Source organism: Ictalurus furcatus, chromosome 17 (genome assembly GCF_023375685.1).
Source record: "Ictalurus furcatus strain D&B chromosome 17, Billie_1.0, whole genome shotgun sequence".
NCBI lineage: Eukaryota > Metazoa > Chordata > Actinopteri > Siluriformes > Ictaluridae > Ictalurus > Ictalurus furcatus.
This window is the reverse complement of record NC_071271.1, coordinates 5,041,142-5,068,666: the sequence shown is the minus strand read 5'-3', so window position 1 is coordinate 5,068,666 and position 27,525 is coordinate 5,041,142. Positions and strand designations below refer to the sequence as shown.

At 41.6% G+C, this 27,525-nt stretch overlaps 2 protein-coding genes across 8 annotated transcripts in view; both read right to left on the bottom strand.

Annotated features, from left to right (window-relative positions):
- Positions 1-273: 273 nt before the first annotated feature.
- On the bottom strand, positions 274-7,144 carry si:dkey-260j18.2 (uncharacterized protein LOC325231 homolog). 3 transcript variants are annotated; one of them, XM_053646996.1, is made up of 6 exons: positions 6,653-7,144; positions 6,405-6,560; positions 5,952-6,105; positions 4,925-5,003; positions 3,742-3,969; positions 274-3,493 (listed from the first exon to the last, which is right to left on the bottom strand). In XM_053646996.1, exons 2-6 carry the CDS (start codon positions 6,411-6,413, stop codon positions 1,954-1,956), a joined length of 2,010 nt encoding a protein of 669 aa, XP_053502971.1. In that variant the 5' UTR covers positions 6,414-6,560; positions 6,653-7,144; the 3' UTR covers positions 274-1,953. The 3 variants fall into 3 exon arrangements, with proteins under 3 accessions (XP_053502971.1, XP_053502973.1, XP_053502972.1); XM_053646998.1 differs by having other exon boundaries at positions 6,659-7,144; XM_053646997.1 differs by having other exon boundaries at positions 6,405-7,144.
- A 5,029-nt stretch (positions 7,145-12,173) lies between these two features.
- agfg1a (ArfGAP with FG repeats 1a) overlaps positions 12,174-27,525 on the bottom strand; it is a 23,701-nt gene continuing 8,349 nt past the window's right edge. For 2 of the 5 annotated variants that reach the window (XM_053647002.1, XM_053647007.1), the window contains exons 2-12: positions 27,035-27,128; positions 23,249-23,364; positions 20,761-20,923; positions 20,318-20,468; positions 19,849-19,980; positions 19,317-19,523; positions 19,055-19,214; positions 18,077-18,150; positions 15,959-16,048; positions 13,395-13,544; positions 12,174-13,308 (exon numbers count right to left, since the gene is read on the bottom strand). In XM_053647002.1, the coding sequence (XP_053502977.1) occupies positions 13,106-13,308; positions 13,395-13,544; positions 15,959-16,048; positions 18,077-18,150; positions 19,055-19,214; positions 19,317-19,523; positions 19,849-19,980; positions 20,318-20,468; positions 20,761-20,923; positions 23,249-23,364; positions 27,035-27,128 (1,540 nt within the window). In that variant the 3' untranslated portion in view covers positions 12,174-13,105. The remainder of the gene's footprint in view (positions 13,309-13,394; positions 13,545-15,958; positions 16,049-18,076; positions 18,151-19,054; positions 19,215-19,316; positions 19,524-19,848; positions 19,981-20,317; positions 20,469-20,760; positions 20,924-23,248; positions 23,365-27,034; positions 27,129-27,525) is intronic. The other 3 variants (XM_053647005.1, XM_053647006.1, XM_053647004.1) reach the window with 3 other exon arrangements.

Here is a 27,525-nt window from a genome sequence, read left to right as displayed (position 1 = left end):
ACCGGGGATCCGCGGACCCCTAGTGGTCAGTGGTGTAATTGCAGGGGGTCTGTGAGAAAGTTTTAAAAATGTTTGAAATTTTATATATATATATATATATATATATATATATATATATATATATATATATATATATATATATATATATATATATATACATACATACATATATATATATATATATATATAATTCAAACAATCAATATATTATAATTATATATATGTATACATATATTATAATATATTGATTGAATAATATATAAGTTATTTGGATCAAAACATTAAAGTGAGATGTTTTAAAATTAATCAATTTTGTTATTTGCGTGTATTCATAAATATCACAATCGTTCATTGCTGGATTTATTTTAAAATTTATTTACAAATGAAATGATCATTCGCAAAAACCTGTGAGTGGTAGAGAAGTTCAGGTGTCGCACTGATGGATAAGATAAACAAAGGATAATTCAGAGAGTCAAATTAAATGTCACACCAATAAGAAAATGTAAAAAATAAAATCGTGAAATGTTTTGATTCAATTTTAAATGTCCAATGTTAATATTATTAATGTTAAATATTAATAAAATAAAGCAACATATATAGAAATGACCGTTTAATATATAACCTATAATTGTTGTGGAGTGAGGGGGTCCTTGTGGATTGCTTGAAAGATGCTCGGGGTCCAGAGCTCACAAAAGGTTGAGAACCACTGCTCTAGTGTATGAATTTTAGAAAGGTGATATCGTCTCAAATGGAACACATTAGTTTTTTACTAACCCGAAAGTTTTCACTCATTCGATTAATTGAAAAAATAATCGGCCAACTAATCGTTTATGAAGATAATCGTTACTTGCAGCTACACTACACTAAATTAAAAGACACAACATTAAGGCAAAAAGTCAAAACAGAGTTGTAAACAGACCCGATACAATAAAAGGCTCAGATAAACCTTACATTAGTGGCAGATACTGTAAAATACTGTGTTGCAGGTGAATGAAACTTCTCTCAATCATGTATGCTTGAAAATCAAGTGTTCCCTCTTTACAGGAAAACATTAAAATACATTTAACTGAAATCATCCGTTTTCTTTTCCATTCGATTTTTTTTTTTTTTTAAAAGATGGCTATTGACCTCAATGTGCTCACAACAAAATAAAGGTTGATGTTAAGCGCTGCAGTAAAGTTTACATTTTGAAAACAAATAAAAAGATATACAAAAAGTTAGATTAAATTCATTTTTCATTAGCAGATGATGCACTATTCAGTTTAAATTTAAAAGGAACGATTTTGGATTTAGACGCTTAAGCCCTATTCAGGCCGCATTAGTTTTACACGGGGAGTCGGGTTTAAATAAATTCAAAAAGGTGGCCGCGCGTGACGAGACGTCTCTTGCTGTACACAATATTTACAGGGCTTTGTGTGGGATTGTAATTTGTCTCATTGCTGTATAAAGTCAGTCATAATTTCAATACAAACTATTTAAGCTACGATGCCATTAAATGGCAAAAGAAAGGAAGGCTTATATTATATTTGTAAATGTCGTCTTCCAGGTTCATTCAAGGTGAACGAGTGCTAATCTGAGAAACTAATACGGTCTGAATAGGGCATTAGACCTAACTTATTGCCTGTTTTTATTCCGTGGAGTGGAGTCATTCTGTTTTTCGTGTAGTTCATGTGTAGGATTTCAGCGGGCTTGGTATTTCTTGTTGCTATTATATACATTCAAGAGACATTTCAGTAATGTCCTAGGCTTAACATGCTTCACGGTTTCCAGCATTCAATCTTAAATTTGCATTCGAACATGTAGCAGTGAGATAAAGGAGCCTTCAAAACAACAGAAGCATCAGCTGTCGACGTGACGCTCGTTTCTTGGGAAGACAAAACATAAAGGGTATTGGTGATGAAAATTCAACAAGACTGAAAGGGATGAGTCCCAAACGTGTTTCTTAAATAAAAATCACACTTTCTGATTTGCCCTTCTGGTTGGCCGGCTTCTTGGCACGTCCTCCGTTTTTCGTTTCCGTCTCTTTTCCTTCCCCTGCTTCTCCAGGGCTGTTCTAATGCGTGCCAAGATGTGTTTTTTGGGGAACTTTAGAGTGGTGCACCCAAACTGGCTCACTCCGCCTGTATCTCCTGGTAGTTTCTCACGTCTCTGGACCCAGCTTCGCCAGCCAGGCTTCCAGCAGTACACGCTGTCGTAAAAGCGTGAGCCGTTCTCACCACCCAACACGTAAATCCTGCGCTTCCATCTCGCGACGCCTGCGGCAGCTATGCGCCGTGGCAGACCTGGAAAAACAACTGGACTGGGAGCGCGGTCACTACCGCCACCTCCGATTCGCTCTACTCCGGCCATGACGTCCCGGTCAGTCCCCATCGCTCGTCCTTCTCGGAAAAACAGGACTCGCCCGGTGGCGTCAAGCGGTTCCAAATGGGTGTAATTGCCGTCCAGAAATTTAGCAGCATCGCGCATGTACCCGCCCACCGCGCACACTCCTCCACGTACTGCTACTCCTCCAGCCAGGCAGGTGGCACCGGAATCAAGCCCGATGCGATTCCAGGTCCTTGTACCGGTGTGGTAGATGAGCACACCGGCATGCACCATAGCCCTGTTCTGCTCCAACGTGGCGCCTCCGAGCAAGTACAGTCGGCCTCGGAGTGTGGAGCAGGCAAAAGAGCGTAGCGGCAACGGCAGACGTGGACCCGGTGCCCACGTTAACGTGGTGAGGTCGAACGTTTCACAAGTGTCAAGAAGGACTGATCGGTTGCAGCCACCCAGGGCGTAGAGAAAGTTCCCTGAGCCAAGGAGGCCGAACATGGCACGCGGCTGCTCCATGGATGGCCGCGATATCCATCGGTCCAGCACCACGTCATACTCGTGCATCGACGCCGAAACTTGGCCCGTTCTTAAAATGCCACCGGCTACAAAGAGCCGGCCACCGACAGCCGTGCAGCCTGGACACAGCAAAGAGCCCAGGGCTGAAAGTTTCTCCCACTTGCCCGTTCGTGGGTCAAAACAATCCACCGTGTAATCGCTCTCTCGTAAAGCCTCATCTTCCCTGGGCTTAAGATCCACGCAAACAATCTTCTTCTCGAGCATGCCCTCACGAGGCCTCAGCGGACCTCCCATGGCCTCGGTGCCCGCCCTCGGCCCGAGCTCTTTGTTGAGCCGCCTGCTCTCCTCGGGGGCCAGCAGACCCGGGCGCAAGTGACGAAGCAGAGCAGGCATGTGCACGTAGCGTTCAGCGGGTCGGTGCTCAGCCCAGCGCCGCGCCGCGTCGTACACCTCCGTCTCGGACTCCACCCCGAGCCGGTCCGACTCCAGGAGGCTTCCCACGGTGCCCGGGTCCAACAGGAGAAAGTCTCGCTGGCGTGCCACTCGAGGGAAATGCTGAGCCACCAGCCTCAAAGAGGCTCTGAGCAAGAGCTGGTCGTGATGCGAGCGTGCCAGAGAGTACATACCCAAACAATTCTCCACAGAAAGGTGTTCAAAGAGGAACCTAAAGGAACAGAAATGTATTTTTCTTCACTAATTGTGCAGACAGTTTTTGATGTTTTGTGCTACGGTACACAAACATAAAAGATACAGAATCTTATCAGGTAAACCTACCACATTCGTTTACCTATGTGCAGCGTGAAACTAAACCAAACCAAATACTCAACCTAACTACTCAGACTTCTGGAAAAACAGACAGCGATTACGTTCATCTAAAAGAGGAAGAACGGGTGAAGTACGTTCATCTGTTACCTTGAACAAAGATTCTGCAAGGGCATGACTTGAAGACGGTTGGCTGCCACAAACAAGTCCTCTGCCGTGTCGAGGCAGAGCCCCGCTTCCCCCGTGTACACGAACTGGATAACCGTCTCCATGACCGAAGGCGTCACCTCCTCCAGGCGGATCTCGGTGAGCCGAGACTCTACCAAGGGGCTGGTGAACATGGCACGGAAGTACGGGCTGACCGCAGCCAAGAGAACTCTGCAACGAACAAATTAAAAACAACACTACACCGGTGAAGATTCAGGCTGCAACTACTAACCGACAAAACTCAATAAATAAAAACAGCTTCATTATGGATTATTTAGACCGTGTTTATGAAAGCGTGCTACGTCACTTCCTTCAGAACTTTTTAACGACATCGCTTGTGTTTTCACGTCAGTTAATGTTTCGATTGGTCATCATTCGTTTCATGTTTATAAACCGCCGTGTCTCGAGTTGGCAATCTTTATCCGGTTTTCCAGCCGGATCACACGTCTATAGTCGTATTTATCAACCGTTCCTGTGATCACAAAATATTATCCCATGCTACTTTGCACTTAAAAGTCGAGACTTCGTATAACGACTCGATGAAGCGTGCGCGTTAAAAAAAAGAAGAAGAGATTTTCTCGCTGGTGAAATCGTCCAACCGGCATCCTGTCCGGTCACGCTCAAGTCGATCCCAAATAAGAGTCGATTCACCAGGCACTGAAAAACGATTCGCTTTGGAGTCGATTCCACACACCAAAAACTGATTCGCCCTGTGTAAAAAAACGCACCGAATAACATACCCTCGCTGTGCGTTATTTCACCGAGACTTATTAATATTCTCATGCAGTGTGAGAAATGATCTGATAAACGTCAGTACTGTTATAATACGGTGTAATTAAGCCTCGTTAAGAGTTCTGTAGTAGTATTAGTTGACTAAAATCCTGCTAGAAATATATGTTTGGTATTTAATATACATTTTTAAACATTACATTGCATTTTAAAACAGACATTTTGTGGGCGATTGTGAGCTTTGCAGATCTGTGTACATTCACAAACACGTACATTATGCATTAAAGGAGAAGGAAAACATGCAAAAGCGTCACATGACCCCCTTAAGATAAGACGGTGTTTATACCAGGGTCTCAGACTATGAACAGTGACTGCATACAGGTTTTAGGAGACGCACCTGTGGCACATGAACTTCTTTCCCTCGACTAAAAGGGTGACGTCACACAACTGCTGAGCATCAAGTAGCTGCTTTAAGCCTGGGAGAGAAAACAGAGACTGTGAGAGAATTCATGCTATCATAATGATACACATCTGGAGCTCATCACATGGCATACATACGGAACTAGACAACACAGACCTACGTGAACTAGACGCTTGTATTGTGTAAGGAATATAGTAATTATTCGGGGTGTGCAGTAATGGGAAAATAATCAATGCTAGGGTTGTGTAAGTCAAAGCACTGACACTGGAGACTCATTCCATAAACGTTAAACGCCGATATGCATTTTTTTCTTTGATAAATAACACCAAATTATATTCATTAGGTTTAGATTCGAGTCTCTGTGAATGAGCTGTTGCCATAATAAAGATAAAGTATTACTATTCGCACACAGAAACGTTATCCCGACCAATCGGATTGGAGAATTCAAGAGCGCTGTGTTATAAAGTAAAAAAAGTACACACAGCGATGAGTCTATATAATCTGCAGTACCAAACTACACTATATGACCAAAAGTATGTGCACCCATAACAATCACCCAGTTGAATGGAACGTCTGTGTACACTGTTGCGTTAAAAAAATTTTCCCTTCACTGGAGCCAAGAGGCCCAAACCTGTTCCAGCACGAGACACAGTGCACAAAAAGTGCGAGCTCCGTGAAGACGTGGTGTGTGAAGTTTGGAAGAAGGTAGAAGATCTCAAGTGTCCTGCACAGAGCCCTGACCTCAACCCTACTCACTCATCACATTTGGGATGAACTGGAACCGGAGCCTCCTCACGTCAACGTCAGCGCCTGACCTCAACCTCATTAACTCTCTTGTAGCTGAATGAACACAAATACCCATGGCCATGCCCCAAAATCTAGTGCAAAGCCTTCCCAGAAGATAGTGGAGTGCATTAGAACAGCATGTTCAAGCACATATGCGTGTGACGGTCAGGTATCCGTAAACTTTTGCTAGTATAGTGGAGTACAGTTAGTGTCTCACCCTGAGTAATGTACTCTCCTAGGGGAGTAGTCGTGTCATCTGGAAAATCCTCTTCTTCCGAGTCGCTGTCCGAGAGAGGCTCTCCACCACCACCATCAGCGTCCTGCCACGGCTGCGGCCTCCACCTCACAGTCCCACCTTTACCTGTGTTCATCTGAGAGACAACCTTAAATCAGGAACCCGAAAAACATCACGCTGAGAAACTAGTGCCGTTTGAATAGGGCTTATTAGGCATCTTTAGATTAGAGGTGATCATTTGGAAAGACGTCACACTTGAGGAGGAGTTAAATATCATCTTGAATGATATTTTCTTGCAGAAGTGTAATGGCTATACATTTTCAGCACATGATTATCGTGGCGTGTGTGTGTGATGTGAGTGCACAGGTTGAAGTGTAAACACACGGATTGTGTGTGTTTCCGAGTCTCAGATAAACGGAGATCTACTGCACTCACAGCCGCCATCCTGCGTCCCTGAGCCGTTCTCAAAGCAGTTCTTCACACCGTGCTGGACATCTTCAGGAGGTTTAATCCGTCACTGTGAATCCTGACACATCTCAGACCTCCGTGTCTTTCCACCGCTAATTCTCAGAAATCCACCGTGTCCTTAACCTGAGGAAAAAGAAACCACCAACTCGTATAAACACACATATACACATACACACACCGCCACTACTACATATAGAAACAGTAATGGTAATTACTCGCACTCGGCCACATTATCCCACTGCTAGTTTGTCTAGCTTAGAGCTTTTCTTGAACCGCCATGCTGGAATTATTTTCCTACCCGTATTTTTACACATCCGGCTTCTCTGTTTTAGCGGTTTATCCGCGAATCAACAGCGACGATATGAACTGCTAGCCAATGCAAGCGCGTAACATGTCACACGATTAACCAATCACAGAACAGAGAGGCGGGATTTTCCGAATACAGGCATGTTTAAAATATAATGTAAACGCTCTGGAACAACATAGGATAACTTCCGGTGTCTCAGCGTCGCGGAAATGTGGGATTTTTCTCAATATGCGTAGTTTTATGTTGTTATTTATTTATTTATTTTACTTGCAATTTAAGATGATACAAACATCGCGGTTAATAAAGAAAAGACATAACTATAGAGAAAAACAAATGAATAAATAAACTAAAAAATAATAATACACAATACTACTAACAAACGCCAGGGGGAGCACAAGAACAATGAAACGTGTTAAAGTAAATAAACATCAAAAAGATTATGCGTAAATGTCAAAACTGCGGTATAATGTGTGTTCTAGGGTTTTGATAGCTTTAATATTAGTGGAAGCCAAATTGTTGGTCACTTAGCAATCGTTATCCTTTTAAACTGCTATACAGCTGGATGGGATGAAGACATTTGTACAAAGCCTGGCAAAAATGATGGAATCAGCACACACTCAACCTGGATTTTTTTTTTCCTTCGTAGCAAATAAACAAATTACAGATATGACACTAAACTATTTTGTTTAATATCTGAATATTCTGGCTTTGGGAAACATATTTGGGTAACATATGAACACCTAACCAACCCCTATTTAAAAAACAACAACAACAACAACAACAAAACTCTTACTCTGGCACTTTGCTTCTTCTGGAACTCAATTAATGGATCTTGTATAGTAGCACTACTTGTACTGTTCTCTGCTTGATATCGCTTCGCTGGTATTTTCTTATTTGTAAGTCGCTTTGGATAAAAGCGTCTGCTAAATGTATACATGTAAATGTAATCTCAAACAAATTAACTTTAATTATTTTAATTAAATGGCACATTTTCCCGCAGATCAAGTTCAAGAAAAAATTATGTAATCATCAACAGAAAAATCACAATTAGTACTTTATGTTCCTCCTTGGGCCTGAGTTATGAGGCATGGACTTCACTAATGAAAAACAATATTCTCCATCAAGCTGGTTCAAACTTTCTCAAACAGAAGTTAACAGATCAGCTTTGCAGGATGGAACCTTGTCATGGACCAGTTTTTACATTTAAAGTGTCGTCTTCCGCTCTGAGCAAAGCATCCTGGATTTAAAAACAGTCTATTGTCATATTATATCACCATTTCCATTTCCATTGGATAAAGGGTTGATGAAGAGGTTTAAACCAGGGGATCCCAAATGTTTTGTAGCCACAGACCCCTTTAACCTTCCACAGACCCCCTCTGTGCAGATTTTATCTAATGAATATTATTTGAACACATACAACAATCGTTTGTCTAGTTACTGGAGCCACAGAACTTTATATTCTTGAGCTTTCCACTCAAGTTGATATTATTTATAGGCCCACTTGGTTTTTTTTTTTTTTTTTTTTTTTTTTTTTGAGTTATTGAGGTTGAAACACATTCAATTCAAGTTACTATTCAAAGCAGCGAATAAATATAAGAACTCCATAATAAGTATAATTTATAACTGATAGTGCTGACATGTGATTTCAGGGGCTGTTACTCAATCAAACCCCTGGCTCTGATTCCTGGACCCTGGTTAGAACCAGTGGATTTAGACAATGGAGGGGGAAAGTTTTGACTTTTGTACACAGTATCTGGCAGTAATACACAATGAGGTTGGAGGAGGAAGACAACTAGGAAGAAGAAGAAGAAGAAGAAGAAGAAGAAGAAGAAGAAGAAAGTCAATCCTGATTCAAATTAATTAAGAAAAAAACTCAACTGAAAGTTAAAGATGCAGAATTGATCACATTTCTTACTGAAATACTGCACATTTGTTTGAATGCAAACAAGCATTTTCCACATAATGTTCCAGTTGGACTTTTTGTAGCAGAAAACAATACTCAGTATGTTGTAATGTGTTATTAATCTTTATATTCTTGTTGAAACATGTCAGTAATAAATATAACAGATATTAAGAACTGAACTGTCACTTCATTTATCAAACTTCTTCCACCAGGATAAAACTGGGCTGGTCTTTGGGCATTAAACTCAGGTTTTATCCCACTACTGTGTTACTGCATTATATTTCACATTATTTAATTCAGACTAAAGCAGCTCGATCGCGCTGTTCAGAAAACACAAACTTTCTGCCTCCCTTTCTGAGTAGAATCCGCATAAAATAAGAAAACGTTAGTTACTGTGCTTCTTAACAGTTTGTGTTGTGGTTCTCTGTGCCAACGTTTACGTGATTCTTCTTCTCAGTGGTGAAAGACGACAGGACGATCAGAGGGTTGTGCCACTTAGTGTGCAGACGTAAAATACATGCTCTGTCAGCGCCACCTATCGGGCAAGCGTGAATTAATTTTCAATTTCAATTCAATTTTATTTATTTGTAAAGCGCTTTTTACAATAGACATTGTCTCAAAGCAGCTTTACAGAAATATCAACACGGCATACAGACATTAAAGGTGCGGATCTATCCCAACTGAGCAAGCCACTGAGTGGCGACGGTGGCAAGGAAAAACTCCCTAAGATGTTTTAAGAGGAAGGCTTAATTAGCTGAAGGCGATCAATCGTTTCGGGTTCGGTGTGATAGAGCCTTAAGGGCCTGTTCACACCGGTCCGTTTTTCGCAGCTCGTTTTTTGTGTTCACAAACAGGAGCTAAACACGAGCGACGCGCTGAATGAAAGTGTAAATTCACTCCCTGACAGTAGATGGCGCATTATTGAAACGCAATAATACTCCCGTACACAAGGTGGCGCTGTACAACTTTCCGTTTCTGACACCCGCTTAATCACTGAGCAGAAGAAGAGCGCCAGTATTTAGCTCTTTAAGCCGTTCACACTTTTTAAAAGTCACAACAATAGCATTCACATAGTTATGGGAAGACTCAGATTGACTGTAAATAGTCTTTTTTTTGTGGTCAATATGATAATACAGCGACTCAATAACGGGGTACTTACCAATTCGAATAAGAAGTGAAGAAGACTTGTATGCATATACATGCCAGGATAAAATAAATACAATGGACTATCAATCAGCGCATTATCATTTGCATATTTCAGGGAAGAGACAAAGAAACAAACAATGCTATTTAGTGTAAAAAAAAAACAAAACAAAAAAAACAAAACAAAACACTGAAAGACTTAAATGGATCATTTAGAATATATGCTTACATTTCAGTGTCGTCAAAAAATAGCCACATCATCATAAATACACTTGTATAGTATTACGCGTGTAATTGTGAGTCTGGTGAAAGGACCGCTTGTTTGTGTGTGCAGGCAGAAGGATTTATTAGAAGTGAGCATTTTATTTCGGGTCACTTATACACACTAAAATGGTGGGTGCTGGCTTCGGCTTCTTCTTCGTGTGTAAGACAGTTTTATTCCAAGTCGTACTTTTGTGTTTATCTCATTGGTCAGCCAGTTTTCGACGCAGCGCGTAAAAAAACAAACAAAAAAAAACCTTTTTTTCCCAAAACATACCCCTCGACATTAAAACAATTTGACGCTTTGACGGCGCGCGTTTTATGCCTGGGTGTGAACTCTCACTGAGTACGAAACCGTCCCTGCGTGAACAGGGCTTTAAGCAGAAAGTATACTTCACTTTTTACTTACACTAAGAACAGCTTACAGTACGTGTGACGCATATTTCGTCATCAGAAGAGCACGCGCAGTCCGATTTATCTACCCGCGCATGCGCATTTAATTGTTTTGTACTTTTTAGTTCTTCCACAAGGTGGCAAGTGGGACCTAGGTCCGTTGATTGTCAAGGTAGTTGAAGAAAAATTACATAAACGGAAGAGACGGAAACGAGTGCAGGTTAGAAAGTACCCGCATTTGTATAATTCCAGCCTTAAAGAGTATAAGGATTTGTGTATGGGTACTAATTGGGGCAAGAGATCGCCCAAGCATTGTAATTCGTGTTGTTGTGATTCTTCTTCGTTGTCGTCCTTCCTACCAACAGACCTGCTTTACTGCTCTGTACTGACTCTTGCAGGCCAGGAGGAGTAGTGCAAGTTGTCGTAATGCGCATGCGTCGACCGCATGCGTACGCACACATCCAATGGAGTATACTTTGCAAGGCTGTGCGTACGTGTGAGAGAGCACACACTAGCGTACGTGTTTTTTTTTTTTTTTTTTTTTTTAAAGTATGGCAGGAACTTTTGACGCCATGTGTTTTACGCCTGGGTGTGAACATACTCATGAACAGCCACTGGGGCATTAAATGGACAGTTTTATCGCGCTGTGAAAATCGTCCCGATGTGAACAGTGCTTCAGACAATGGAGGGGGAAAGTTTTGACATTTGTACGCAGTAGGTCGCAGTAACTCACAATTATGGTGGAAGAGGAGGAAGCAGACGAAGAAGAAAGCCCTGATTTGTACCACAGTTAAAAAAAAACAAAACAAAAAAAACCCTCATCTGAAAGTTAAAGGAGATGCACAATTGATCACTACATTTCTGAGCAATATTAAATAGCCCTTATTTAAACTGAAGGATCTTTTAATCGTGCATCTGTTCGAATATCGCATGCAGTTGCTGGCGTTTAATTAAAGTCTTCACTCTCCTCTCATTTAACTGCCTACTGTCACGCTCATCCATTAAGGGTCATGAGTTTATATTTATATTATAGAAACACAAAAAAACATCTCGGCTATTCGGTGTGTCCATTTATAATTAATAAGCATCACAAAAAAATTGTTCAGTAGATAAAAATATAGTTCCTAAAGCTCCCAGCATAATCAGAATCATTCTCAGATTATTATTGGTTCTTATTAGAGCTGTCAAATAAACAAGCGTGGACTAGTCATCATATGCATTCTATGCTTTACTGCTCAGACAGGATTAGTGTATAATTATAATGTTATATGTATGAAGAAACACAAAAGACAACCTCAGACTCTGGCCAACATCTGGACTAGTGACATTTTTCCAGGTGTGCGATCGTACAGTAAAGTGCTGCTAATTCATGCTGAAAAATATTCATTATATTAAAGAGCACACGTGCGACTTTCTTACCAGCGCTGGACCCTTCACCTCCCCTGCTTCTGTCCCGTCTTTCATATTTAACCAACGCAGAAGTTTTCACTTTACATGCCTTCAAATGTTGGGAACTCAAACACATTTATTCATTCATCGATTAACCGACAGACCACAAAAAAAATTAAAAAAATAAAACATTCATGCAAATTCAACTAAAAATACGCACGTTTAAAAAAACTAGCAAATATTTGTGCGAGAGCTTTACGTTTCAGACTCACCTGTAGCTGAGAGGACAGGTGTGTCGAGGTTCGATCCCCAGCAGAGTAAAAAGAAATGCACTATGGTGTTTCTTAATTAAAATTAATTTTAATATATATATTTATATATGTATGTTTATACACATACACACGCACGCGCGCACACACACACAAACACACGTACATACATTAACTTAAATTCATGTAACATTTGACTTAAGTGGTATGAGTTTAGGAGTCTCTGTATAGCACCTGTCCAGGTGAGAGTCTGGGAGTGATGCCAGTCTGAAACTCCTTACAGCCACCGAGTAAGATGATGAAAAATATGAAAAGAAAAAAAAAAAGAAAAAAAAAAAATAGCAAAGATTGCAGAGATGCTCTTCTTTGGTAGAGTCTCTCGCACTCTCCCTCTCTTTCTCTCCTCTAGTCATCCTTTAAGTGTACGGGCATTAAGCAGATCGTTCTGACAGACAGGAAGTTGAAGTTTTGTGTATGTGAACGTGTGAGATTAAGATATAAATACTGATATGCACACGAGCTAAATTTCTGCCCCTTTCTGAGAAAATAGATGTGTACAGGAGCGCAGCATTAAAATGCACAGGACCACTTTGAAATAACTTAGCTCAAACGGATCATTATTCCCAGGCCGGAAAATTTCACAGATTCAGCAAAGGAAAGAAGGAAACGAGCCCCTTCCTGTAGGCACCCCGATACCTTGTTTTGTGTTTTCGGTTGTTTACAGACGGATCGTCGTCTTACATGACACCCTTTGTTAGGTGCAACGTTGTCATTTGTACTAACATGATAAAAAAAGTCTTTAGAAACATGTCTTTAAAGCTACTTGGAATAACAAAACAGTGCAAGAGGTGCGAGCAAGTGTCTCACGCCGCCAGGGGGTTGTTCAGAGTGGGGGTGCTATAAGAAAGGGTTCGTGGAGGAACTTCCTGCAGGGTACTGTGCCACTGGTGCTCCGGCCTGAAGACACACACAGACACGATAAAAATCCATAACTGAGGATAATTTAGGCATACACCACCACCACACAGTATCCAAGTACTGCAGGTTGTCTACTCAGTAGTAAAAACAGTAAATATAGTAAGCATAAGCAATGATTAAAAGCAGTACACACCAAAAATGGGTTATTAGTGACTCCAGGTGCTGCCATGTTCTGTCCAAATTGAGCTACAGCAGCTTTGCCTTGACCAAATGCAGCAAAACCTCCACCTACACACACAAAGTTTTACTACTACTACCGTTGATGATGATAATAATAATAATGATAATAGCAAAACCAGATTCCCCCTCTGTACCATTAGGTTGCTGAGCGTAGGCCTGCGGCTGAGGGAAGCCCTGCCCAGGAAAGGCCTGCTGGAAGTTTCCGCTGAAGCTTGTGGGGAGGTTGTAGGCAGGCGTGTTACTAAAGCCAGCAGGCATGCTCATAGAGCCGGGACCGAACGAGGCTGTGACAACAGAGAACAATCATCACACACAGAACATGCCACATCTAGAAGACACTGCATCAAACATCCAGTATCCCAGTCATTTTGATCATTTCCGTGTTCCGCAGCAGTCTGTATACACACTGCATTAACACACCACAGGCTGGTTTTCCAGTCAGGTTAATCCCAATTCTGTACACGTGTAGAGTGATTAATATGGGAAAGGTTCGTCTAGAATCTATAGTTAGGTATAATCTGTGGAAAACCAGCCCTAATGGGTGTCTGACTTCAGCTAAGTGGACATCGTGCAGCATGAAGGAGTTTGTTTTCGCTAAACCAGAGCAGATTGCATTTTTTCCTATGTATTTATTTATTGCTGACCTAGACTTTCAGAAACATGGGGAAATAAAAATAAATCAAATGTCTTCTGTCGGCTGAATGTGGAAAATCCCCGTTAAAAACGTATATGTGAGGTGGTCTGGGAAAACCCATCGGATGTCACTGTGGCTGATTTCTGGAAAAATGACGGGGGGGGGGACGTTTTTCAGCCTTAATATATTTTATCATTTCTATTTGTACTAAGCAAAATGGTGTGGAATTGTTTTTATTGAGGCTGCTTTCTAAACTGTCGTTGGCTTTCTGTTTGCGAAAATCATGTCCAAGTAGCACCGAGTAGAGTTGAACAAATGTGGTAAATGTAATTGCTAGAGGTCGAGCGTGACTGGATTTTACCGATAACCGATTAATCATGCGATAGTTTTAAAAACTGATACTGAATGACAACATAACACTCCAATTAAAATATTGCTGAACTTTATTACAAAAAATAAACAGTACTGACTGTACCATGAAAATGTGCTGTACTTTTTTTTTAATGAAACAAGTATATAAATATTAATATATATATTAACTAAAAAAATATTAAAGCAAATAAAAGATGCGCATCAAAACTGAAGCAAAACGTAACACTTTTTTCCAAATAAACAAAAATAGAGACGTCCAAATTGAATCAAAAAACACTTCAAATAATGTGACAAAATTAGTCAGCGATGGTTTTTATTTCGCCTCTAGAGGCCGGTCTCGTACTGTATAATGAGGGCGGACTCTTCTCAGCTTCCCACAGGATGGGGAAAAACTATCGCTGTGGATTTTTGTCAATAACAGACAGTTCCAGCGATCAGTTAACGGTGCGATTAATCGGCAAAAAACGATCGATCGGTCGACCTCTACTGATCAGTCTGCATAAAGACGCCCAAATCCTCACTACTTTGTGATTTTTTTCTTCAGAGTTTCATCACGATTTTAGACTTACATGATTTGAAAACATTAGAGCGTTTACACACACTGTACATACAACAACAGGGAAAGATTTAAGAACACTTATATGACCAAATAAAAGACACAAATTATAAACTTAGCCAACAAATCAGAAGTGACTGAATTAATCGGCGGTCCCGTCTCCACTGGAGTTAGTGTGAATACTCGAGTGAAGTGGTGACGAAGTGAAAACTCGGTTCTCTGTGTAAATTTTGAATTCTTCCCTATTTTACAGTAATGTTTTATTAGTTGATTAGGTTATAAATGTAGAAGTAGTTGGGGCATCTTTCAGTGGAATTTCAAATGAAGTCTGTCTCTCTTCTCACTTTTGGGGGTGAGCAGAATTGAAATTGTGATTGATATTCATGCAAAAGGCAAACAGACACACAGTAGAATAAACACATGAAGAAAGAAAAAAAAGTTTTCCCAGGCTTCCACACATATTTTATGTATTAACATATAACAGTAGTGGATAAGCTTTTGTTTCTAATAATGAAGGTTTTGTATTCATGGTTACTGCATGATTTAGAAAATTCTGCAATGACTCTGGAGTTGCTCATACACTTATATGCCAAGGACTGTTGTGTGTATTATTGAGGTACGAGCACACAGTAGCGGGATGCTTCAGGCCAAAAATCAAAAGATCAGTAGCTCAGCACTCAGGATGCAGACTGGGAAAGAGGAAGACCATACCGAAATAAGCTGCAGGGTAGCCTTGGGCCTGAAAAACTCCTGAGAGCTCTGTACCACACGGCAAAAACACAGACAGACACATCTGACTCTGTATTGCACACACTAATACTACTAATAAATATCCTGAATTGTGAAAATTAAATATACTGAATTTTGTAATGTGTATATATATATAGACATATATGTGTGACCCAGTGCAGTTTCCTGCAATGCCTTCTGGTGGCCTGAATAACTGAGAACACCCAGAGCTACTGCTGTCCTACTCAAGCTACCCCTTCACATGGACACGTGGTCTGGTTGTGAGTGTGCGCTCAGACAGTATTATACATTATATTATATTATATATATATAAAAACAGAACTAGATTAAACATTTTGTCTTTCCTCGAGTAAGAGAGAAAATCCCATCCAGGAATCCGATCTTACCTGCTGCTGGTCTCCCATTGGCCTGAAATGGATTTGAGGGCGGAGCAGCTTGTGGTATACCAGTCGATACAAAGGGATTCGTTGATGGGCCTTAACAGACAGGAAAAAAAAAGAAAGAAAAAAAAAAAAAGACATTGAGGACGTTGACAATCACTTAAAATACCTTCTTGTGCATGTGTGCATGCATTCCAAGACCTTCCAACCATGTGATGCATAACATTAAGTATTTAGAAATACTATACAACTATGTCATTTTCTTTTTACTTTATTATACAAGTTAGATCATACGTCCACAATACAGCAACTCATCCAAGCGTGAGTATTTTTATACGCCGCGGACGCTTTGTGAACGCCTTTCAGCGGTTAGCTTTCCTAGCCTTATTATCCATCACATACGTCACTGTTCTCTAATTCTTTTCCTCTTTTAGCCGTCTTTCCCAGCTGAACTTGATGATGGAACCCTCTAACTAGTCATCCTGAATGTTTCTCATCAGAGATGCAATCTCCACAGGTGTGTCTAGGGGGAGTCTTCCAGGTCAAAAACGTCCTAATAGTTGAACCATTAGGTAGACCCCATGGATCAAAACAAAAAGCTGTGCTCAGCAAGCTTCCTTGTCTTTTCAATGTGTAGAATGGAATTCTTGCTGTTTCGTGTCGCTGGATCTGCTAGATGACTATTTTCATGTCTTCTTGGCCAAGAACACTGATGTTTAAGGCGTTTTCACTATGCATGCCCCTGATGGCCAAAGGCTACACTGCATACTGCTTTGTGTGTCCGAGTGGCCTCTATGTACGCTGACCAAAGAGAAGGCCGTTCCTCTCGGACACTACGGAACTTAGAAAAGAGCTCCTTAACACCAAAATGTGCCACGTAATCAGCGTGAAGATCGAGTCATAGAGAACACTAGACATCCCAATGTGTTACCCAAAGATGAAGCAGATTTCCAGTCATGCTGTGCCTGTGGGTTTGACCCCTTGGAATGAATCAACCATGGAATGACCAAGCAGCCAAGAAAACACTTCTGAACAGAAGAGCCTTTAGTACGCCCTTAGGCAGAGGCTGTTCCACGAATGGTGTGCCAGAGCCATAACTCCCTGCAGTTCTTGCCTGGTTTGACCTCAAGGGGAAAACTATGGTTGCTGCTGGAAGTAGTATTAGTGAGGCCAGCAGGGGGCGCTCACCCTGTCGTGTGTGTGGGTCCTAACGCCCCAGAATAGTGATAGGGACATTATACTGTGAAAACAGCACGGTCTTCCGGATGAGACGTTAAACCGAGGTCCTGACTAAATCCCATTATAAATCCCAGGACACTTTATGGTAAAGAGTAGGGGTATAACCCTGCCAAAACTCCCCCATTGGCCCTTCTCTATCATGGCCTCCTAATAATCTCCATCTCTGAATTGACCATCACTCCCTCCTCTCCACTAATAGCTGGTGTGTGGTGGGCGTTCTGGTGCACTATGGCTGCCGTCGCATCATCCAGGTGGATGCTACACACTAGTGGTGGTTGAGAAGACCCCCCCCCCCCCCTTTATGTAAAGAGGGGTGCCTTTGTCTTCTCAAAAGGCTGACCAAATGTTGCGGTGGACTGGAAGCCCCGCACCTCTATTATACGCCACAAGAACTATCTCCTCCTCGTGTGCGTTAGTCAAGAGTCACAGGGCACCTGCTCTGGGTTTCCTGAAGGCAGATGTATCTCAAGAGAGAAAACTCCCTTGAGCATTTGGTGATGTCCATGGGTTCCAGACTTCAGGCAGTCACCGAGTGCAAATGATTCACATCCAGGTATTAAAAATAATCCTAACATTTATGATCATGTTGGTTGGCCTGGTTTTCAGTATGGCTTTTCGAGATGGCTCTATGACAACGGTATTTATTGCGAATACTGCAGGGCGAACTGAAATGAAAGGTCTCGGCATGTACGAACACACACAATAACCACAATAACCACAATAACCACAACAACCATGTGCTTCTCGTCTACTCTGGTGGCTCAGAATACACAATACACAATTTAAACAAATGGACAAATCCATAATATTAAAACAGAGATACTACAAACTTTGAAGGTGGTAGCATACAAGGCGTTTTAGAGACGGTGACATGTCAGTGTTTACCTCCGAAGCCCTGGGGCAGCACCGCCTGCTGAGGTTGTGGTGCAGATACTCCAGGAGGAGCTCCAAACACAGCCCTAAAGGGGGAGAAAGGGAAATACAAGATGAGTAACAACAACATATCTAGATGTGTAGCGTATTTGGGTATCCTGGGCGTGGTCTCATTTTTTAAACCGCAAAAACAATGGCATAAAATACAATACATTTCATCAGCAAAGCCCTTCAGATAGAACAGCTTTTGTTAATATAGACTAACTGATCACTTTATTAGGCACGCCTTATAAACACAAGTGAAGAGCTTCACATCAAATATCACAACGAGGAAAAATACGATTTCGTCGACTTTGACCATAGCACGGTTGTTGGAGCCGGATGAGTTGGGTCAGAAACTGCTGATCTCCTGGGATTTGCGCATAAACTTCTCTAGAGACCGAACAATCACCGGTTTTACCCATAGTTTCCCCGATACTTATGTGTTTTTCCATAATGGGTTATCGGTTTTGCTATATCGGATCCACCGATAAATGGCGCCATCTTGTGGCCGTTTTGAGAATTGTATGCAGGACCGCCATAACAGCGTTAATGCATAAATGAGATGTTACATAAATGCCTAATATGCAGATTAAGCAGGTTAGCGCTAAGAAATATAGACGAACTCACAGTCACGTAATCTGTTTACCTCATCGAAGCTTTTATTTAAAAATAAATAAATACATAAAATACATAAAAAAATAAAATAAAAAAAAACCTTTGGTAACAGTGCACTTTTTTTTTGCACTCTTCCAGACCTCTCTATTTACTGGTGTATAAATAAGTTGTTTTGTTTGCGAGGAGGACGTTAAAACGGTTTAGTGGTGTTTGTGTGTGTTTAAAACAATAAATAAATATCGGTTCTGCATATCAGTTCTCGGGCACATAAACACGCAAAGAATCTTATCGGAATATACCAGTACGGGGTGTGGTTTAGCAGGTGGTATTTACCCTGGGGTACTGGTGACAGCGCCAAAGCTGCTGTTGCTGGGGGCTGGAATGCTGAAGCCGGTGTCTAGCACAGCCAGTGCAGCGTAGCGATCGCCCCCCAACATGGCTGCCTGAGGAGGGGGCGGACCCACACCTGCAGAGGGAGGAGCCGAGCTCGAACCTACAAGAGAACCAAAACAAACATCACCGTTAAACAGTGAGTGGTATTTGATTCGTGTGGGGTGTGTGTGTGTGTGTGTGTGTGTGTGTGATTGAGGAGTACCTTGGTCAGTTTTGCCAGAGCTGAAGATGTTGTCCAGGTCAGCAAGAGCAGCGTACCTGTCAGCAGGTACAGCTCCTCCATCTGCTTTAGCCCCACCCCCAGAGCAGTTGGCCTGGGTGGAGCCGTACGTGGCAAAGTCGGCACTGCAAGACTTGGGGAAGTTGTCAAAGTTGGCAAAGTTGGCGTTGGCCAGTCCTGCTGAGCCACCTGTAGGGGAGGACACGGTGAAACAAGGAACGGGGACAGTGTCAGGTGATGGAGAACATTCTTCAGATTATTCGTTTCTCACAAGTCGGTGAGAATGAAAAATACAACAAAACAGCACACACACACACACACACACACACACACACACACACTTTTCCACCACATGCGTTGCAAGGCATGATAACAAATTTGAACCCTGGACAAACTGTATCCTAGTGGAGTACCTGTGAAGGTATAGGAGGAGCTGTTTGCAGGTAATACAACTCCAAATTGAGGAAATAAGTGTTCAGATGAACGATCATGAAAATGAACAGTGTGTGTGTACCTGTTTGTGCAGGCTGAAATGGTGCTTGTGGGGCAGAGGGAAACGCAGCAGCACTCGGCACGGTGGCGGCGGCAGAACTCCCGAACGCATCGAAATTCGCAAAATCTGTGCTAGCGTTAGCATTCTGTGCTGCTGGAGGCCACAACACACACAACACACACACACATACAAACAAATGGGATGAGAAATGTGAGATGGAAGAAGATGGTGTAATAAACCTCACACAAATCGTCATGAGATGTTATGAAAGACGAAACGACGAACTGAAAGTCACGGGATCTCCAGTAAAACAGAACACACGATAAAATAACCAACGCTCTGACAGAACCGTGACTCCTACGAGGAGGTTGTGTTCCAGGACCCGTCCAGAACGTTTCTCTCGACTTACAAGTGCTCTCGCTCTCTCTCGTGTATGTCGAGGTTAGTCCTGTTTTCCCCTCAAAATACTCTTACAGGAGACAAAGTTTACCTGGATGGCTGTTGAAATTGGCAAAGTTGGCGAAGCCGGAGCTGCCCGCGGACTGTGACACCGGAGCGGCAAAGATGTCTCCGCCCAGATCGCTGAGCAGATCGAACTTCCTGTCCTGATGGCTCAACTGAACACGTGACACTACAGGGGACTGAGAGGGACAAAACACGCAGGTGTATTTAAAAAAAACAAACAAACAAAAACAAACAAACAAAAAAAAACTATTCAGACAGAGCCAGGAGATTACAATAAACAGGGAGGGACAACAAAGACATTTTATATATAAATGAACCAGTGTTATGTTCAATCAGATCATATTCATTCCCAATGCTTGGGGCTTGGGAAGAGCTAAAATGACCAATTTAAGTGACATTTGTTGTAAGCTCAGTGTAAACACAGCCATACACAGTTGTCATGCATCTCCCAGAGGGCTGTGTTCGTACCTGGCTGGGTGTGTTTCTGCTCAGGTGTAGAGCAGGCGCTGAATCTCCCAGTAGGGTTTTCAGCGGCCGCACTTCCGGAGTGCTGCTCGTGCTGCTGGCGGAGGAGCCCGACATCGAGGCATGGACCGAGGCTACCACCTTGGCTTGGTCTGGAGGAATATACCTGAGAGCAAAAGACAGAATAATGTCAAAGATATTCCGGTATCTCGGATCCGTTTAAATCACACCTGGTGCAAATTCTTAAAGAGAGAGTGGCTAAAGAGGTATCATAATTATGATCATGATGAGGAGTAAAGCAGAGTCATGAGTCTGCTTTATTATGGACTTTGGGTATTGACAGCTGCAGAAACGAATACAGGAAGGGATACAGCAACGGGAGAAGAAAAAAAATCCAGCATGATGCTAAAATATGAAGTATGAAGAATCAAAGATGTATTGTAGGACTATGAGAAAATAAGGACAAAAAAAGAAAAAAGATTCTCTGGTCTGTGTGAGCTCCATCCCAATTCATAGGAATGAATACCATCCCTACAGTGAATCATGGTGGTGGCAGCATCGTGCTATGGGGGTGGTTTTCAGCGGTGACTGGTTAGAATTGAAGGAAGAGTGAATGCAGCCAAATCCAGAGAGGTAGAAGAACCAGTATAGGGTGTGTACAAGACCTCAGACTTTGGTGAAGGTTCACAATCCATTTTATGTTATCATAATGATAATTAAAAAAACAAACAAACAAAAAAAAACTGCAGGGGTCCGTATACTGTGTTTCTCGTAGGATTATACCCAATATACGATTCTGTATGATACAGTGAGGGGAAAAAAGTATTTGATCCCCTGCTGATTTTGTACGTTTGCCCACTGACAAAGAAATGATCATTCTATAATTTTAATGGTAGATTTATTTGAACAGTGAGAGACAGAATAACAACAAGAAAATCCAGAAAAACGCATGTCAAAAATGTTACAAATTGATTTGCATTTTAATGAGGGAAATAAGTATTTGACCCCCTCTCAATCAGAAAGATTTCTGGCTCCCAGGTGTCTTTTATACAGGTAACGAGCTGAGATTAGGAGCACACTCTTAAAGGGAGTGCTCCTAATCTCAGTTTGTTACCTGTGTAAAAGACACCTGTCCACAGAAGCAATCAATCAATCAGATTCCAAACTCTCCACCATGGCCAAGACCAAAGAGCTCTCCAAGGATGTCAGGGACAAGACTGTAGACCTACACAAGTCTGGAATGGGCTACAAGACCATTGCCAAGCAGCTTGGTGAGAAGGTGACAACAGTTGGTGCGATTATTCGCAAATGGAAGAAACACAAAAGAACTGTCAATCTCCCTCGGCCTGGGGCTCCATGCAAGATCTCACCCCGTGGAGTTGCAATGATCATGAGAACAGTGAGGAATCAGCCCAGAACTACACGGGAGGATCTTGTCAATGATCTCAAGGCAGCTGGGACCATAGTCACCAAGAAAACAATTGGTAACACACTACGCCATGAAGGACTGAAATCCTGCAGCGCCCGCAAGGTCCTCCTGCTCAAGAAAGCACATATACATGCCCGTCTGAAGTTTGCCAATGAACATCTGAATGATTCAGAGGACAACTGGGTGGAAGTGTTGTGGTCAGATGAGACCAAAATGGAGCTCTTTGGCATCAACTCAACTCGCCGTGTTTGTAGGAGGAGGAATGCTGCCTATGACCCCAAGAACACCATCCCCACCGTCAAACATGGAGGTGGAAACATTATGCTTTGGGGGTGTTTTTCTGCTAAGGGGACAGGACAACTTCACCGCATCAAAGGGACGATGGACGGGGCCATGTACCGTCAAATCTTGGGTGAGAACCTCCTTCCCTCAGCCAGGGCATTGAAAATGGGTCGTGGATGGGTATTCCAGCATGACAATGACCCAAAACACATGGCCAAGGCAACAAAGGAGTGGCTCAAGAAGAAGCACATTAAGGTCCTGGAGTGACCTAGCCAGTCTCCAGACCTTAATCCCATAGAAAATCTGTGGAGGGAGCTGAAGGTTCGAGTCGCCAAACGTCAGCCTCGAAACCTTAATGACTTGGAGAAGATCTGCAAAGAGGAGTGGGACAAAATCCCTCCTGAGATGTGTGCAAACCTGGTGGCCAACTACAAGAAACGTCTGACCTCTGTGATTGCCAACAAGGGTTTTGCCACCAAGTACTAAGTCATGTTTTGCAGAGGGGTCAAATACATATTTCCCTTATTAGAATGCAAATCAATATATAACATTTTTGACATGCGTTTTTCTGGATTTTCTTGTTGTTATTCTGTCTCTCACTGTTCAAATAAATCTACCATTAAAATTATAGAATGATCATTTCTTTGTCAGTGGGCAAACGTACAAAATCAGCAGGGGATCAAATACATTTTTCCCCTCACTGTATACTGGTATATACAGTAAAATCACTATAAAGCCTCAACTCTGCACATAAGAAACGTCATGAACCATCTGGCTCACCATCGCTTCTTCTCGTATTTTTCCTGGAGGAACTCTTTGACTTTCTGCGGTTCCCTGAAGTCAGGCACAGCCGAGCTTCTGTCGTCGTAGAGGCCCAGCCATATCTGTTTGCACACCTACAGAAAGTGAAGAGGAAGAAAAAAAATGTATTTGTTTACAACACTGCAGGAGACAGGAGGGGGGACGAGCCAGTTAAGGTATTCATTACCTGCTGACATCACCAGACTGATCTTTATCTCAAAAACTTGTGTGTGTTCATCAGCAAAATAACCCTTTTCTTGTTAAAGCAAGTTTTATTCACATTCCACTCCTTAAGCATACTCATATACTGTAATAGTACTGTAGTAAAAAAAAAAAACAAAAAAAACAAAAAGAAGAGTTACGGAAACTGAGCAGTCTTGAAGTTTCGTTTCAGCACTGTGTGAAGTAACACGTGTATTATTTTCATTGTAACAGCGAGGTCTGAAGCCCATTATTCTGCCTACATCCTTGTGATTTGCCAACAATTAAAATGATTAACAAACACGTCATGCTTTTTAGTGATTTAATGATCTGGAACAAGTTCCTAGTTCCTGTTCTAAACTTACGTTAAACAGTAGTTCCCTCAGTCTCTCTCTCCCTCTCTCCCTCCCTAAACACACAGCTTGTCATTTTACTGAGAAACCAGAAAGCGTAAACTCCTCTGTCCCGAACACTTTCCTGATACTGGAGACTCATTCCATAAACGTTAGAGAAACATCTCCTTACAGAACACTTCACAATATCAACTGTTAAGCAAGATTTATTATTATTTTTATCTTTAGATTATGTGGAGCGTACACCATACAAGTCCCTGTGACTGAGCTGCTACTATGTACTGCATGTAAATTCTCATTTTAAAAAAAAAAAAAAAGAAAAAACGCCATGGCAGAGACACAGATGATACAAGAACTAATACAAGAAGCAGCTATAAAACTGGACTATATTGATGGCTCTGTCTAAACGTTAACACAGAGACCTCACACAGTGACAAACACTGACACCATTTAGAGAAGATCAATGAAGTCAGTCACACATAGTGACACACACACACACTCGCGCTCTTTCGAAAGTGTTGAAGCTGTTTATTATGTAAAGGGTGAGCAGTCACACATTAGGGATGTGAAGAGAAACCCAGGAAGTATAACACTCAAAACAGCTCATTATTTTACTGGAATTCAAACTAGTTCTGGTTTTGAAACCTACTTGTTCCACTACGAATAACAACCTGATAACCCGGACACGAAATCTGCTACAAGGTACCTGGAGTACGGAAAGCAGGCCAAAACTGCGAGATGGCAGGAAAGCAGAAAAAAAAGAGGAAGAAATAAAATGAAGTTACAAGACTAGGCAGAGAGAGAGAGAGGAAAAAAAAAAGAAAAATAAAACCCATATGTAGGAGTCAGCAAGTTTTCAGCACAGAGCTACAGACAGCACTGACACCACCATCACGTTTATTACACCTTAGCTTTAAAACCACTTTCACACGCTTCAGCTCCAACTGTGGAATTTTATGCGGGTAAAAAAAAAAAAAAAAGTGTCATAAAAATTTTAACTGTGTGAAATTTGATCTGTTCCCTAAGAGCAGCTGGCTCACTACATTTCGTTACAGTTATACGTGAGAAAAACGCTCGCTTGGGTGTGGCACGTCTTCCAAACCACCCTGATGATGAAGACGAGAGTTGGGAAAGAGGACAGGAACAACAAAGCAGAACTTTCTGTAATCCTTTAGTTTTTCAGCCAAAACACTGTGTGCTGTTCTCTACAGACCGCCAGAGGCATGGTGCAGCAAATGGCAGAAAAGTAAAGAAAGATCACAGTGTGTGTGTGTGTGTACATTTAACTTACGGATGTATTATGTAACATAAAAAAAAAAAAAACACAATTATTGATATGGTGAAGTTTTCTGTAAGGTTTCTGCTATGTATATCATTTGTGGAAGGAGTCTCCAGTGCCAGTTTAACGCCTTTCACTTTTCCCTCACGGGGTCTTCAGGACAGATGACATTTGCACTTTCTGGTTTCTCAAGAACATGACTATCTTCAAACTTCATGAGGCAGGGAGTCAAGGGGGTAAAAAAAGTGAGGCCAGTGAGGGAACGACTGTTTATTGCTGCTATAATGTCTCATGGACATTCCACAGCGTTAAATACAACTATAAATGGTTAAAAAGCACGACTTGTTCATTAGAGGTCGACTGATCGACCGGTTATTGGAAAAATCCACACCGGTAGTTTTTACTGGTAGCGTCTGGTGCAGGAGCAGCTGAGAAGGGTCCGCTGTCATCATACAGCACGAGAGCGGCCTCTAGAGGCGAGATAAAAAACCCCATCACTGACTAATTTTGTTGTGATATTTGAAATGTTTTTTTTTTATTCATTTTGGACATCATGTCCAAATGTGTTATTTGGAGTGTTACTTGGTTCAGATAGGATGCATATCTTTTATTCACTTTAATCATTAATAGTCATTATATATTAATATTTATATACTTATTTCATTTTTTAAAAAAAAAACTACAGTACATTTTTGTAAACAAGTTGTATTAGTTGAATAGTTACATTTCCAGCAATATTTTAATTTGAGTGTTGTGTTTTCGATCAGTATCAAATTTTAAAAACTAATTGGTTATCTGCAACCTAGTACCGCCCAACTTGGTTATCGGTATCGCTAAAATCCACTACATCTAAATGTTATAATTGTTAGCAAATCACAGCGGTATAAGAGGAATAAAACACTTTGTGACGTGCTGCTATAAGAAAAATAATCCACTCCAGGGCGGTAACACACAAACCACTCTGTCGCTGATTATTTTCCCGTAACAGCATGTCATCGTGGTTTAATCCTTAATTATTCACAGGAATATACTAACTACCCCTGTGTTCTAGTCATTGTGACGCGTACCGCGCTTGGTTAAGGTAATCTGATTGTTCTTTTTACAGAACTAGTGTGTCAGAATTTGAGGCAGTCACTTTGCCTGATTTGACTGAGAAATGTTTCAATCTAGCATAAAAAAAACAACAATTCTAAGAGTATAAAAGGTCTGAGACATCGTGATTAAAATCAGAGTATCAATTTTGGTACCTGAGCAGGAAGTCACACTTTGAGACACAAAACTGGACATACATGGAGGTTTGTTGTTTTTGTTCGTTTTTGTTAGCAACAATCTATCCAGTTAATGTTAGTGATGAACGATATGTATGTTTATTACCTCGAAACAGCAAATCGTACAGTCGCTGTTATAGATTTAACGAGCGAAGATCTCGTATTAAAAGTAAAGAAGCGCTCGAGCATCCGTGTTGATCACGTCGTGCGCCAAACTCGGGACACCGCCTTGACTTTCCGAGTAGGAATTTCCGATTCGAGGGGCGTTTTCTCCGGCTCTTCCTAGTCTGAAAGTTTTACTCAATCAAACTCAGAACAGTTCTCTGTATATTGCATCGTGCATCATGAACTGTTGACCAACTGACTAATTTTTAGCTGTTTACTCATCACGAAGAAAAACCTGACACGTGTAAAATCACTGTACTCGCTTGTCTTATCGTCAAGACCCGTGTTGGTAAACAGGAAGTTGTTTGGAGCACTTGAACCCGTTTTACTGAGAATATAAACACAGGATTAGAGCTGCAACAACTAACCGATAAAATAGATAATAATCGATTATGAAAATAATCGTTAGTTGCAGCCCTACACAGGATATAACCGGATCACCTGTTAGATATTCAAATGTTGTACTGATGTGGCGTTATTCACCCGGATTCAACGTTACCTCATTTCCATGCTTCTGTAGAAATTCTATTTCCTGTTGCGTGAAGGTTGTCATGGAGATGGACTTCACTCTGTGGGGAGGGTTCAAACCTCGCCTAAAGAGAGACAGAGAGCCAAAGAGTTGTTATGACAGAGCTGCGTAGTTAAACTGTAAGCAGACGAACTGAAAGGATGACGATCTGATTGGGAGATCTGACTCAATGAAACGTGTCCCGCTTCCATCACGGTCCGTCCCTGGTGATGAAACTGACGTGGAAATCGGGGCTGATTGTTTCTCGATGTTAACCACTATGCAAAGGAGCGGAGGTTCAGCTCAATTTCAAAGCACATGCCCCAGATACTAGAATACATCTCTAGTCCTTACAAGAAAGACAGTCTAGAGCACATAAATGTCAATATGAGTACAACTCGACACCAAACAATCAATGAAGTAGATGGAGATAACCGTTTAATAAATGGTACACTATACGGCCAAAAGTTCTTGGACACCTG

What these genes read in the sequence shown, in the direction of transcription:
- si:dkey-260j18.2 (XM_053646997.1), bottom strand. An exon ending in AAGAAGTTCATGTGCCACAG is followed by an intron (nt 3,970 to 4,924) that starts GTGCGTCTCCTA and finishes TGTTCGTTGCAG; the next exon opens with AGTTCTCTTGGCTGCGGTCA. An exon ending in TTGCAGAATCTTTGTTCAAG is followed by an intron (nt 3,494 to 3,741) that starts GTAACAGATGAA and finishes CTGTTCCTTTAG; the next exon opens with GTTCCTCTTTGAACACCTTT.